Consider the following 15,372-nt stretch of genomic DNA (forward strand, 5'->3'; position numbering starts at 1 on the left):
GAGAGAGCAAGTGGTAGTCAGACTGGAGGTCTGAGGAAATGATGTCTCAGGAATTGGAGAGGAGAAGGCTACTGGGCCTGACCTTGGCACCCAGGATCTGGATCTGGATATCTGGATCCCTCTGCCCTAGAATACGGCCTTCAGAAAGTCGTAGGGTTGGACACACCGGTGGACGCTGGGGCAGGAGGATTGATTCAGTCAAGAGTTCCAGGCCCGTCTGAGGGAAAATATCAAAACACCCCAATCAAAACAAGAAAGGGCTTAGAAAAATCCATAAAAACCAAGCTAGAACTCAGTGTGGTTCAAACAGGCTGTATCAATGGATCCCAACAGAAGCTGCCAAAATCACAGGGGTTCTAAAACAATTTATATTAGACCATGTATTCAAAAATTGAAAATTATTTCCCTAAAGCCTCAGAAATGACAGGTCTTAAGAAATTTGTCTCCATTGTAGAATGGTAAATTGAGGGAGTGCTGTTTGTGATCATTTTGAGGTTTGACTGTACTCTATCTGGTTCCATTGGCTCCAAGAACTCACGTACTTTACAGAAAGTATCTCTTGAGGAGACAGAAAACATCCAGGGAGGTCACAGGCAAAGGCTGTGTTTGGATGCCAAGCAGATAAGAGGGCTTTAGTCAGAACAGGAAGGAACAGGAGAGGGAGGTGCTGGTGGCAAAGTGCATAAGGTGGAAGTGACTGATGGGTTCTGGGTTTCCTTCCAGCAGCGGTGCCTCCCGCGTCTCCTGCTACACCTGCATACTACCATGTCCTCTACCAAGGATGTGGAGAAACCAAGGTGGGCTGGCATGGGGAGACATACTGCCTGGTTGGTGGCTACCGGCTCTATGGGGACGCTCCCTTGGCCATTCCAGCCAAGGACAAAATAGACAAGCCAGTAGAGAGGCCAGTAGAGAAATCAGCAGAGAAACCAGCAGAGAAGCCCAACCAGAGAGCTAGAGGGGCTCCCAAGAAACGCCGAGCACCATCAGAGGCAAAAAAAACCTTGGGTTGCCCTATCCCCAAAATTCGAGGGTCCAACCACACTGGAAAGAGACAAAGGCCACAGAAACTTGCTGGCTGAGCCTCTCTGTCAGAGAACAAACTTCGGACACATCTTCTCTTTTTCATGCTTGTAATTACTATATTTAATTTAGAAAAATAAAAATGTTTATTGTTGTTGTGTATTGACTGTGATGTCATTCAAACATACAAAAATTTGGGGGACGCAGTGGAGGAGGTTTCAATCTATGTTCAATGGTTTGGTCCTTGGTTAAGCATGCTGTGAGGAACTGCTAGACCTTATAGTAGTGTCTGCAGAGCTTGGCAGAGACTGGGTCTTTATTAAAAGCTATGCTTTGTACTCCTCCTCCTTCTTTCTAAAGGTAATCTTTCTATTCAAAGTAAATTATCAACAATTTCCCCATCCTTTTCATTTTCTCTCCGCAGTACCGGAATCTGATTCCACAGTTGCTCTACCTTTCAGCTGCATGCCTACTCCTTTCTGCTTTTTTATTTGGAGACAGGGTCTGGAAAGTTTCTCAGGCTGACCCCAAACTTGGGATCCTCCTGCCTCAGCCTCCCTAGAATCTGGGATTATTGGTGTTTGCCATCACAAATTTGTTCTCCTTACAATTTTTACCACAATTTTTTTATATTTTTAGTTCTCAATAAAACGTTTTTTCATTTATTGTATGTGATCCTCACATTCGAATCCAGTGCCCCATACACACCTACAGGCAAGTGCCACACCACTAGCCACAACCCCAGACCTCTTCTCAATTTTCTACACTTCTTGTGTTCTAGGCAATGCAATGAATTACTTTAATAATCAGTATATCAGGGGATCTGTTAAAAACACACTGCCTTCTCTCCTGATCCCACTTATTAAAAGGTTTAACTCTAACACCTGTCTCCTCAGGTGAAACATTGGAGTCCCTCTGTTAGTATAAAAAGGAATAGAAATGCAACCTCTGGGGCACTCCTGGAAAATGTACAGGGTGAACCTAGGGAAGAAGGACTGCTGCTCTTTCAACTCTTCTGACAAGATTCATCTTCCAGGTGTGTAGGGCTCAGTGGGCTAAGGAAGAGCCTGCAGCCTGCTCTGCCCCTAGGTCCTGTACCAGGTACTTGGCTAATTTCCTTAACTAATCGTACAGCTGGGTCTCTATCTGGGTTCATGAAACTCACCCAGAAAGAACAGGCAAGCAGGAGTTACCTGCCTTGCAGAGCAACTCTTCCAACCACCAGGGGGCACCAGCACCACATTATGCCAAGACCAGGTCTCAAGGCCCCAGTTTCCAGCCAAATATCCAAGCAAGAACATAACTGCCTATTTTCTTCTGTCCCTGGAAGTTAAGACTGCATGGAAGGATAGCTCACTTTTTGTTGTTGTTGATTTTTGATACCAAATATTAAACGCACACGCCCTTTAACACTGAGCCACTTCCCCAGCCCTTTAGTATATTTTACTTAGAGACAGGGTCTCCATCAATTGCTTAGGATCCTTGCTAAGTTTCTGAGGCTCGCCTTCAACCTCGATCCTCCTGTCTCAGCCTCCTGAGTCACACCGATTACAGGCATGCGCCATGGTCCCTGGCAAGAGTAGGTCTTCTGTAGCAGAAACTCCTTCTTGGTTCAGAGGCTATCTCAACTCTCTCACAGAGAAGTACATCAAAAAATACTGAAGTGTTTAAATTAGATTTCCTCTGTTCCAAACTTGAGTAGAAACCTGGAATAAAAACCTAAGCACATTTATTAGGAGAACCAAGCTTCGCCCGTTTAAAAAGGCCACATATTGAAGTCATCACATAAATCCTAAGTGCTTAACTTCTAAAGGGCTTGAAAACAAACCTAAGAATTCCTAAGCAATTAGCTGATGGACGATCTGAATCCTCATGACACAGTTCTGTTTCCAGAGGCAGCTCTGCTTTTACTACCCAGCTTCCCTTCCATGGCCACCACTAGCACAAACTGATGGTCCACGGCTGTCAATGAAGCATGGCTGCCTACAGGTCTGTGCTGTGACAGACACGGCTCCCTTTCATCTCGTATTATACTGTACCTCTCTCCCAGAGAAAACAAGTCCACTTTCTGGGAGCTCAAGAAAACTAAAAGACAAGGGGATGAATATAGTAACGCAGGCTCCACTACCTTCTCCTCAATCTCATCAGCCCTAGAACTTTGCCATGGAACATGCTTAGGCCTCTGTCACCCTGAACTCAGAAACCTTCCTTTCTGCCTCCCACTTGAAACCTCCAGAGGACATATGCTCCATTGGTCCTGCCCTCCCTCCACCTCACTTTGCCAGCACCCTAGAAAGCTCAGCCCCTGCCCTGCTGCAGGTACCAGCATCCCAATCCCCACCAGCATCTCAGATTTCCTTCCCACAGGCTGCAAGTTAGCACTGCATAGCAAGCACAGCTGCCAGGCAAAGGTCCAGTTTTTAGTGACTATGGAACAGGAACACAGCTTCTCACTTTCCTCAAGTCCCTACTCCCAAACCCTTCTAGCCACCCTCATTTCCAACAAAAGACTGGCTTCCTACAAGTCTCTCAGCACATAATCCCTCAGCTTCCCTCACGACCCATCACTCCCCCCTCGACTGCTTGGCCCATCTCACACAAGGGCAGGTCCCACCTCCTTATCAAGAAATCTGTGCCCAAAATCAGACATGAAGACCAATGGGATACAAGACACACTGACACACCCTCATACACACAGTAACCTCTTAGGAGGCAAAGGCTCCATACATATATGCTGCAGAAAAGACGGCCTCTTCTACAAACGGTGCAGGCATAATGGGAAATCCATATGTAGTAAAATGAAATTGAACCCTTATCTCTCATGGTACACAAAAACCATCTCAAAATGGATCAAGGACCTAGGAATTAGATCAGAGACCCTGTACTACTAGAACAAAAACTAGGCCAACCCCCATCATGATCACTTAGGAATCAACTTCCTAAACAAGACTCCTAAAGAGCAGGAAGCACATGCAAGAATCAAGAAACTGTATGGTATCAAACTAAAAAGCTTCTTCACTGCAAAGGAAACAATGAAGAATGTGAACAGAGAGCCTTAGCAATTTGAGAAAATCTTTACCCCTACACCACAGATAGAGCATTAATCCCCAGGTTATACAAAGAACTCAAAAAACTTGAAACCAAAAAAACAAATAACCCAATCAATAAATGGGCAAAGGATCTGGAAAGGCACTTGAGAAAAGAAGAAATATAAATGGAAAAAATTATATGAAAAAATGTTCAACATCTCTAGCAAAATTGAGAAATGCAAATTAAAACTACACTTCCAGTTCTATGTCACTCCAGTCAGAATGGCAATTTGAATACAGGTAACAATCAATGGTGCCCAGAATGTGGGGAGAAAGGTACTCACATATATTGTTGGTGGGACCACAAATTAGTGCAACCACTATGGAGAGAAGTATGGAGATTACTTAGAACACTTAGAATCTAACCACCATTTGACCTAGTTATCCCACTCCTCTGTCTATACCAAACGACTTAAAATCAGCACTCTACGGTGCTGAAGCTACGTCACTGATTACAGCAGCTCAATTCACAATAGTTAAGCTAGGTGCCCTTCAACAAATTAATGGATAAAGAAAATGTGGTATACGTACACAAATGGAATATTACTCAGCCATAAAGCACAATGAAATTATGGCATTTGCTAGGTAATGGAGAGAACTGGAGATTATCATGCTAAGTGAAATAAGATAACCCAAACACCTAAGGCCAAATGTTCTTTCTGATATGTGGATGCTAACCCACAACAACATTGGGTGGGACGGGGAAGATATAAAACCACTGGATCAGACAAAGGAAATCAAAAGAAAGGCAGGGAAAGGACAATAGGAAGGACAGTACAATGAATCAGACATACCATGCCTCGCCTCTTATTTGAATATAGAAATCAGGGTAACTCCTCATCATGTACAACCACAGGAATAGGATCCTTACCACATGTGAAGGCACACTCATGTAGGCCTGCAGCTTGGGAGGCTGAGGCAGGAGAACCATGAGTTTAAAGCCAGTCTCAGCAATGGTGAGGCCCTAAGCAACTCAGTGAGGCCCTGTCTCTAAATAAAATATAAAATAGGGCTGGGATGTGGCTCAGTGGTCCAATGCCCCTGAGTTCAATCACCAGTATCCACCCTTGCCCCCCAAACCAAGAATAGGATCTGAATTAGAATAAGTTATACTACAAGGATGTATTTTATACCAAAATATAGTCTACTCTCCTATATGATGAAAAAGAACAAAATTTAAAAAAAAAAAAAAAAGACGAACCTGTGCCCTAGGCTGAGGTTACAGTTCAGTATCAGGGTAGCTGCCCAGCATATGCAAGATCCTGGGTTCCACCCTCAGCACTGCCACAAAATAAATATAAAAACCCCTATCCCGTCCAGGAGAAAAGAAAAACAACAAACCGACTCCACTGCACTGCTGGCCTGGCCCATCGCCCCTACAGCCCCTCACTTCTACCTCTTTCCTCCCTCTAATCCTCAAACACGCAAGTCTTTCCTAAATAACTCCCTTCACCCTACTTCCTTTACCTCAAGCCACCTGCCTGTACTTGCTCCCCAATTAACCTCTTAAATCCCTGAAGTGGTGGCTGGCAGTCCTTCTTCTCCCTCCTTGTTTGCTGTTCATCCTTAAGCCTTTAACTCCACAGCTGTCCACACTCACCTTATTCTCACATATACCACCAACAGCCTTCTTGCAATTGCTCTCTCTGCCGTCTCACGTTGTTCACACACACGACTGTTGCATCCCTGACAGTAGACTCTTTAATTTGCCTATTTTCTCACATTTTTCTTCTCACATTGACACCTATCCTCCAACAAACACACCTAGGAATTAGGGTGTTTACCCAAGTACACTCACAGGCCCTCCCTTCTCTCTACATGGTGGGCTCCTCTAAAATTACACACTTTATCTTAGGGTATCTGGGCTTCACAAGCAGTTGTGGAAGGTGAGAGACCCTAGACTTAGGAGGTACCTTCACCCAGCTTCCCAATGGCACATCTTAACTGCAACACAATATCACTATCAGGATATTGACACTGACACAGGTAAGACACAGAAGGATCCCGTCACTGAAGACTCCTCCTATTGCCTTTTATAACCACAGTTATCACACCCCTATCCCCACCCCCATGGTTTTCTAAAAATATGTTCTTAGTTGTTGATGGACCTTTATTGTTATTAGTGTATATGTGGTGCTGAGAATTGAACCCAGTGCCTCACACATGCCAGACAGGGCTCTGCCACTGAGCCACAACCCCACCCCCAATGGGTTTTAAATAAAAGGATGGGAGATGAGAAGTAGCCCAGCAGTGGAGCCCTAGCGTGCACAGAGCTCTGGGTTCCATCTACAGCACAGGAAAAAGAAAAAAAAAAAGATGCTAAGATCAGAATACCTGAATAGCATCTGAACCTTGTCACCCTCAGTAGGATAACATATCAGGACTAAGGGAAGCTCTCCAGCTTGACTCTGAAACATGCTCAATGAGAAGCACTGCCTGCTCACATTCCCTCATCATCCAACATCAGATACTCCTTTAATTCTGTTTTCCCTCACAGATCTTTCTGAACCTGGGTCTGAACCCCAGTATTCTCCAGAGGGCTCAGCAAGTGTATCTACTGGCCCACCAGCTAACACCACCAGAAAATCCGATGGCAACCAAAACCCAACCTCGTCCAGGTTCCTCAGCCTGCTTCTGGTCCTTTCTCTCCTGTTCCTAACCTCTGAGTCCATGCACTGATGAACTGAACATATGCTCCTGTGGGGGCTCCTGTCGGGGCCAGGGCCGTGCCCAACTTGATGCTCATCTACCCATCTCAGTAACCCAGACACCTCTGCGCTCCCCAGGCTGCTGGCCTCCACTAGGGCCCACAGAGCTCATTGGTGTCTTGTCAGTTCATCCCCTGCCACCTTCAGTAAACACCTGTGCGTGGAGTTTCCATTCTGCCTCCCCCACTCCTGAACACTCAGCATCCAAATGAGGAGGCTGCACTGTGGGAAAGTCCTCCCAGAAAACCAGGAGCACTTACCTCACACTGAACAATGTCAGCTCCATAATCCAGGGCCAGCAGCCGCATTGGGAGAGTGCCCACCCAAGCAATAGAGCGAAGATGAGTTTGTTGGGGAAGCACAGAGAGACCGTATTCACAATCATTCGTCCTCTGCTGCACCTGAAGAAAAAAGGAAAAGAAGGTCACAAATTCAACTGGAAACAATCCCTTCTGTTATCCAGGGCAATGTTTCTTCCCTCCTTCCAATCCAGAGTCATTTGCTTTCATTTTGTCTGACCATGCAAAGTATGCATACTCAGTCATTCCTCTAACCACTACTCATTAAGGGCTTAATCTGTGCCAGCCACTGTCCTAGTCTCTTGGGATACATTAGACCACAAAACAACAAAAATTATCTGCTCAGCATGACTTTCTCACTGTTGGAAGAAAGCAGGCAAAGTCACCAAGCATAACAAGTAAACAAATAATTACACAGCATATTGGAAAACTGGTAGGGCCTGGAAGAGAAAAAAGCAAAAATATTATTTTTACTTCTTTAGTTTGTTTCTATATCTGTTTGGAGACAGGGTCTCATTATGTTCCCCAGGCTGGTCTCCAAATCCTACCTGAATTAGGCCTCCAGGCAGCAGGGACTGCAAGTACTTGCCACCACTCTTCGCCGGTTTCTGGTTTTATTTGTTTTTATTTATTTTTAATTTTTGTACTGGGGTTTGCATCCAGAGACACCTAACACCTTTTAATTTTTCATTTTGAGACAGGGTCTCGCTCCTTAAGTTCTTTGGGGCATCATTAAGTTGCTGATGCTGGCTTTGAACTATCGGACCTCCTGCCTACACTCAAAACCAGCTGGGGCTAGGTTGCAATTTTAATAGAGAAATCAACACAAGGATGGTGGGGAATGTTGGGGATTGAAACCTGTGCCTCACACACGCAATGTATGTACTCTACCACTGAGTTACTACCCCCAGCCCCAGAAGACAAGAAGGAAAGAAAGATTCGAGTTAGCTAAGTTGGACACTAAGGGAACAATGCACAGCAGACGCAACAGTCTGTGCGTCTCCTAAGGCAGGACCTTTTCTGATGTGTTGGAGCAATGGCAAGGAAGATGACATGACTGGGCCACAGAAATGACAAGGGATAGTAAGGGAAATAAGATACACGATATAACCACAGTAAGAAGATAAGAGCAAGTATGTGAGCCAGTGAAGGGCTCTAAGTGGAGGAGAGGCATCAGCTGACATGTTCTTACCTATCATGCTGACTGCTCTGATTAACAGCAAACTGTGGGGGACAAGGTGATCACAGGGAGTCCACTCAGAAGGCAATTCAGTAGTCAGTGGGAGAGAGGATGGAAGTTCGGACCAGGGAGCTGCAGTGAAGGTGGTGAGAAGCGCTCACATTCTAGGAATACTCTGAAGAGCCAACAGGAACAACAAGAAAACCAAAATCCTATATCTAAGTGGAAACTACTGTTGATACTTCATTCTACCAATCACTGCCTCCTCTAAAAAGTCACAAAGCTTGCCTACTATGCTCTGCTCACTTACTGATACTGTTTCACTTGCTTTCTACTCCTTGGGCCCCTTCAGCCCAGCTTCCACCTCTGCCACTCTCCCTCACCATGCTAAAAAAGACACCAATGACCTGAAAGTTACTCAATCTACTAGATACTTACCTGACTACATCTTTTTTAATCATAGCAAGTGACACAGTGGAGTCCTCCCTCTTCCTTGAATTTCTTCCCCTCTTTGGCTTCCCTGACCTAGCACTCCTCGTTTCCCTGAGCCTCTTTGTCCACTGCTGAGAAGTCAACTTCACTTATGAGGGTTTCTACTTAATCTTGGGCCCCCTTCCCTTCTTATTCCCATGTAAACTTATTAACTCACATGGTTTACAATATCAGCTAACTGCTGGTGATTTGCAAAAGTACCTCATCTCTACCTGAACTAGGAGAGTACTCAGGGGTACAGCACTTGCCTAGAATTTAGCATGCACAATACTTCGGGTTGGTTCCTCAGCACCAAAAGTGGGTAGGTAGGTAGGTAGGTAGGTAGATAAATAAAAACAAGTTTTCTCCAAAATAATAATATAATCATTACTTTATTAGGTAAGAAGATAAATAAGAACAGGAATTTTGTTGACAACTCACTCTTCTAAAAGTGCCTGACACATGCATAGCGCTCAGAAAATCTTTTTATTTTTTTTTATTTTTTTATTTTTTTTTTACTTATTTAGTTATCTATTTATTTATTTATTTTCGTACTGGGAACTGAAACTTGAACCCAGGAGCACTTAACCACTGACACACATCCCCAGTCCTTTTTATATTTTATTAGAGATGGGGCCTTTCTGAGTTGCTCAGGGCCTTGCTGTGTTGCTAAGGCTGGTCTTGAACTTGTGATCCTCCTACATCCACCAAAAGCTGATGGGATTACAGATGTGCACCATCACACCCAGGAGAAATATTTCTAAAATGAATACATGAATGAATGACTGAGATCCAAGGACATACCAAGCTCTTGCTCCTAGGAGTTCACTATTTTTTAAAATAAGTGAAACTTTCTTATTTCTGAAGCACTAATTGGATATTACTCAATGTCTCCTGTGTACTCCAGGAAAGGAGAGGGACTTTAGGCATTGTCTGAGAATGTGACAAGAAATTAGGGACAATGGGCAGGCACAGACTTAGACAAAATCCAACCCCTATGAGATTTTGAGGTAATTATAAAGGCTCCAGCATAATGAAAAAGCACATGCATACCTAATCAGCTAACTCTACTCTGAATAGTTGAACACAATCGAAATACACATACAAACAAACATAGCTACCGCTCTTTTCTGATATTCCTTCAATTAGCTCATCTGGTTTGGTGCAAAGCAACTCTTTGTTTCACATCTGAGAAACAACGGTACATGGAAATGGATGAAACTCGTCAGGGCAGACATCCACGTAGCTATTCATATAAGAAACGGTGAGCTCTGAGTTTTTAGAATCATAATAGTAGTATAGAAGCTGAGCAGGGAGTCACACACCTATAATTCCAGCTATTTGGGAGGCTGAGATAGAAGGATTGCAAGTTCAAAGCAAGTCTGGGAAACAAAGTAAGACCCTGTCAGACCATGAAATTTAAAAAGGGTCGAGGATGTAGATCAGTAGCAATACAGTGCTTGCCTATCATGTGTGAGGTTCTTGGTTCAAGGTTTCCAGACCAAAACATAAGGTCTCTTAATGTGCAATACTGACAAATTAGCTCTTCTTTTGGTGTTTTTTGTTTTGTTTCGGTTTTTTAGTGAACCCATGGCATCCTGGTATGCAAGAGCTCTCCCAACTGAGATATCTTCCGAGTCCCAGATACATTTTTCTCCAGAATATTTTGAATCCACAGGTGACTGAATCTTCAGAAATGCATCCTGAGGTTAGGAAGAGCCACCTGTATTGGTGGCACTAAATCACATTTTCCAGTTGTTAAGAACCTCCCATGTAATCAATCCACCAACATTTACCTTATCTCCCACCCCAGAACTTCAGACTACAAAAATCTGACACCCATTTTCAGAACTTTTCAGGAAGTATGACCAGTGTAGTTCTTTTTTTTTTACAACTTCAATATCTAAATCTCAGCCAAATATTCTTCCTGACCAGGCCTATATAACATGAGCCACAAAGGTGATGACTTCCGAAGTGTAACTGCATGTTTACTACTACGCTCTGAGAATTTAAGGTATCTGAGTGAAGGTGAGTCGGCTCCAAGAGTGACTTCAGGATGAGAACTTGGGAAGGGCGACAAGGAATCACAGAGTGCAATTTAGCTTTAACTATTTTCTTTTTTCTTTTTTTTTTTTTTTTTTTTTTTGGCATCACTGTATTTTTAATTTTGTCAAAAAATTGTGTGGAAATATAAAAACGGGGAAAAAGATGACAATTCTTAAAGTTGTTTGAGACACTAAGGAAATTCTAAAAAACCATGTACAAGAAATCATGTTTTGGGGGATGGAAATGGGAATGAAAGAATTGGAAATAACTTTCCTATGTCCATATATGATTACACAAGCAGTGCCACTCCACATCATATACAACCACAAGCATGGAAATCATACTCTACATACATATACTATGTCAAAGTACACTCTGTCATGTATAACTAAAAATTTTTTTTAAATCATGTTTGAAGAAAATGTACATCAAACGTTGAATACAAAATCTATGTAAAAAAGTCCTTTGTCCCCCCCAAACCAAATACATGTGTGTGTATATATAATATGTATACATATATGTACATACATATGTATGTATGTACCAAGGGATAAAAACCTGCCATGAGACTATTAGGAAAATCCCAACAAGGAAATCTAATTTTTCCATTGGTCCATTAAAAACAATTATTTAGAAACTATAGGGGCTGGGGTTGTGGTTCAGTGGTAAAGTGCTTGCCTGGCATGTGTGAGGCACTGGGTTCTCAGCACCACATATAAGTGAATAAATAAAATAAAGGTCCATCAATAAGTGAAAAAAAGAATTTCATAAAAGTTAAGTCTACTGACATTAGAGATATACTTCAATTTGCCTATGAGTCCAACAGGATTCAAAATAAAAGGAGAAACACCCCATTACCTCGTTTGACTTTAAAAAGCACCTATTGCCTAAACAAAACTAATGCCTAAACAAAATTTGTAAAGTATGTCACCACAACTTTATTTTTTAAAAAATATTTTTTTTTTTTTTAGTTGTAGGTGGACATGAAACCTTTATTTTATTTTTATGTGGTGCTAAGGATGGAACCCAGGGCCTCACACATGCTAGGCGATGCTCTACCGCTCGGCCACAACCCCAACCCACAACTTTACTTTCATAAGTAAAAACTAGACAAACGCAGGGTAGAGATCTCCATTAAGAATGAGTCACTGGAGCCCTTTCCTTTTACCTGTACCACACTGCGGAGGGCCGGGGCCTTCTGTGGTCTTCCCATTGCCTGGGGTTTACAAAGACAGGCAGAGTGGGCATTTTGTGTAGCAGCCTGGGAGTTAAGGACTGTGTGTTTGAGAGTGCGGACTGACTCAGGCGGCCTGGGTCATGAAGTAGGACACAACCTCCTGGCCTACACCCTCAAGCAATGTGTTCGCCAAGAGAAGCATGAACTCTGGGCATGCGATGTTCCCAGCTCTCTGAAGAAATCACCGTCTAAGAAGTATGTAAGGTGCTTAACTCCTCGAGAAACATTTCCTCAGTCATTCAGGACTGCCTACTCTTCAGCTGGGCCCACCAGCTCCAGTCACCATCTCCTTCAAGACAGGAAATGCTCTGCCTCATCACACTGCAATCAGACCACTTCGTTCACACATGATCGACCCCCTTGTGGAAAGATGCGCAGTTCAGCAGGAGGCAGAGCGCCACTGAAGCACCTCCACTCGCACCAGTGCATGAGGTGGAGAGAAGAAATTGCAGGAGTACCAGTTTCTCTCAGGGCTGCAGGCTCTTGTTCTTCATGAGGAGTGACATGGCCACACAGGTTTCCCGGGGCAGCAGACACTGTGCCAGTGGGGACTGCGTCAAACCTGAGGATTCTGCAGCTTCCTCTTGCCACAATGGTACAAGAGTGCAAAGATGGCAGCTATGATAACCCCGGATCCTGGCCGTCTAGGGCCACACCAAGGGCAGCCGCACAGATACCCAGATAATGAGGATGACCACACTTTCAAGATATCCAGCAATGCCATGAGTTGGGATATTAAGGATTTCCTAGTGGATAATCTGGATGTCCTGGCCACCCCATTCTCGGTCTGCCAGATCCCTAAGACAGTCACACTACATAAGAGCTACAACATCATGGTAGTGGTCACTCCGGGGAACTCAGCCATGGCTCCACCATGCCAGTCCCACAATACAAGTCAGGCAGAAACATCTCAATGGAGCCACCGTAAGCAGAGACTTGTAGTCAGTGAAACGGGCAGATTGCTTTGTTACTGAGATCATCTCCATTTGTAGCACACTCCCTAGAGTGGACAGCAGTCAACTTTACCCAGGTTAGTTGGAGCCCAAGCTAAAGCTATAGTAAGAGGGAAGTAACACAGGATCCTCCCATTTTCCTGACCTTCATTCACCTGGGCCAAGGGAGACTTCAACCATCTGTGGTCACTGACACTCAGGATGCAGGCCTCTTCTACCCAATCTCCAGTTGGTCCCTGAAGAAGTTCACCCTCAATGATGGAGAGAGACTCTGAGTAGAGTGTTTAGGTTCAATTATGGTTCAAACTAGAGTACTTTACTCACTTGTAAACCAAACCAAAGATTTAAAAAGTAAATTTACATCAGGCCAAAATAGAGCCAAGCCTAGGTGGGCAGATGACTAAAACAAAATAAGAAATTCAGGGTATTTTCTAAACTTGAATCTCTTTGGTTGAAATCTCAATGTCTACTTGAAGTACCTGAATTCCTGTGTCACTCGTTTTCCACCAAGAACATTCCAACTCTGTATAACCACTTCTGCCTGATGAAAAAGAACAATATGAATTCCTCTCATTTTGCATCTTGCCTCACTAAAGCTTTTTCTTATCCATCCTGTTGTTTAAGAGAGTTTGGTGGAATAAAGCCTCGCCTCTCTTTCATGTGAGGCCCAAGGTAGTTAAGAGACTTACTGGGTGCTGGCAGTCATCAGAGGCAGAGATGACTCAGACCCAAGTCCCAGGGCCTGGCTCAGAGCTGTTCACTCTCATCCCTCCAGAAGTGAGCACTCCCCTGACTTTGGAACTGAGGAGGCAGAAATATTTATAAAACATACGCATGCCTTTCAGAGCTTGCATTCACTTGGGAAAATAAACACTATATGTAAAAAAAGATGCCAAAAGGAAAAAAAAATGTCACTGATAAGCACAATCAATTTATGACTAGTACATTTCCTTCAGGTAGTGTATTTTCTGGAGCATTCTACTCAAAATTATTTTGCATATGGTTTGCACTTAGTTCTAGTGGTCCAATATTTATATGAATATAGTCTTTGAGGAAATCTTCAGCAAGTCGTCTTACTTCTTTAGGCCAAGTCGCACTCCACATTAGGGTTTGCCTATCAGGTCTTATTTGATCCACGATCTTCCTTATTTGGGGTTCAAAGCCCATATCAAGCATCCTATCTGCTTCATCAAGGACAAGGTAGGTTGTTCTCAGATTGGTTTTCCCACATTCTAAAAAGTCAATCAGTCTTCCAGGTGTTGCAGTACAGATTTCCACACCTCTCTCCAAATCACATATCTGTGGTCCCTTGGGAGCACCACCATAGATGCCAGTAGACTTTAAGTGACAAGCTCTGCAGTATTCAGCAGCTACCTGCTGCACCTGCTGGGCCAGTTCCCGAGTTGGTGCCAGCACCTCTCTCTAGGAATGGCTGATAATTGATGTGGACGTTGGCTGGCAACAAATAAGACAATGTCTTTCCAGATCCAGTCTGCGCTACTCCAACCATATCCAATCCACTTAGAGTAAGTGGCCATCCCTGAGCTTGAACTGCAGTGGGTTCCGTGAAGTTTTGCCTTGCAATCACGTCCACGACGTTTGCTGGGAAGTTTGCTTCATAGAAATTCAGAACTGGCTTTGGACAGTTGTGACCTCTAATCGTAATTTCCTTGCTTCTTCTGTATGTCTCAACTTCTTGTGCTGTGCGCCTAGCCAAATCAGAGTGTTCCTGATAAAAATTCTTCTCAAACTTGGGCAACTCATCAAGATTCCACTTCTTTTTAACTAGTTTCTCCCCGGGATTTCCAAACTTCTTTCCAGATAGGGGCCCTGCCCTACTCCCTCCAAATCGAGGTGCACCAAACCCTCGATCCCGGCCGCGGTCTCGGTCACTCAAATAACCCGACATGGCGTCAAAGGTTGCGGTCGCCGGGGAACGAAGAGAAGAGAATCGGGTGTGAAGTGTCGCTGTTACTGGCCTCGGCTACGACGAAGCCTTGCAGGGGGGGCAGCGGCGGAGGAACCGCGATGACAACATCTGGAGCTTAACGACCAGAGACACGTGGAAATGAATGAGGTTTTTTTTTTTTTTTTTTTTGTTTTTGTTTTTGTTTTTAAGGTGGAGATGTCACCGCCTGAAACGGAGACTGAAGACCTAACTTCCCATTTCAGAGAATTAATAAGCACAAGGACACCATTTTGTACGGCAATTCTGAGCCAGAGTGCGGCGGGAATTGAGCCTAGATTTACAACTCCACACCCTTGCCTCAGCCCCCTGGCGGACCATTCATTCAACGCTCGCAAAACACATATTACCAGTATTTCCGCCGGCTCCACAGTGAAAACGACGCCCCAAACCTCACCCT

General features: G+C 43.9%; 1 protein-coding gene across 1 annotated transcript; it reads right to left on the reverse strand.

Moving 5' to 3' along the window:
• Window positions 1–13,984: 13,984 nt before the first annotated feature.
• Window positions 13,985–15,079, reverse strand: LOC306647664 (putative ATP-dependent RNA helicase DDX5; the record flags this gene model as incomplete). The annotated part of the gene is given in 2 exon segments (XM_079117180.1): window positions 13,985–14,420; window positions 14,422–15,079. Coding segments are annotated over 2 exon segments (930 nt in total). The 5' UTR covers window positions 14,916–15,079.
• Window positions 15,080–15,372: the final 293 nt, after the last annotated feature.

This window comes from Sciurus vulgaris (genome assembly GCF_902686455.1).
Source record: "Sciurus vulgaris genome assembly, chromosome: 17".
In the NCBI taxonomy this organism is placed as follows: domain Eukaryota; kingdom Metazoa; phylum Chordata; class Mammalia; order Rodentia; family Sciuridae; genus Sciurus; species Sciurus vulgaris.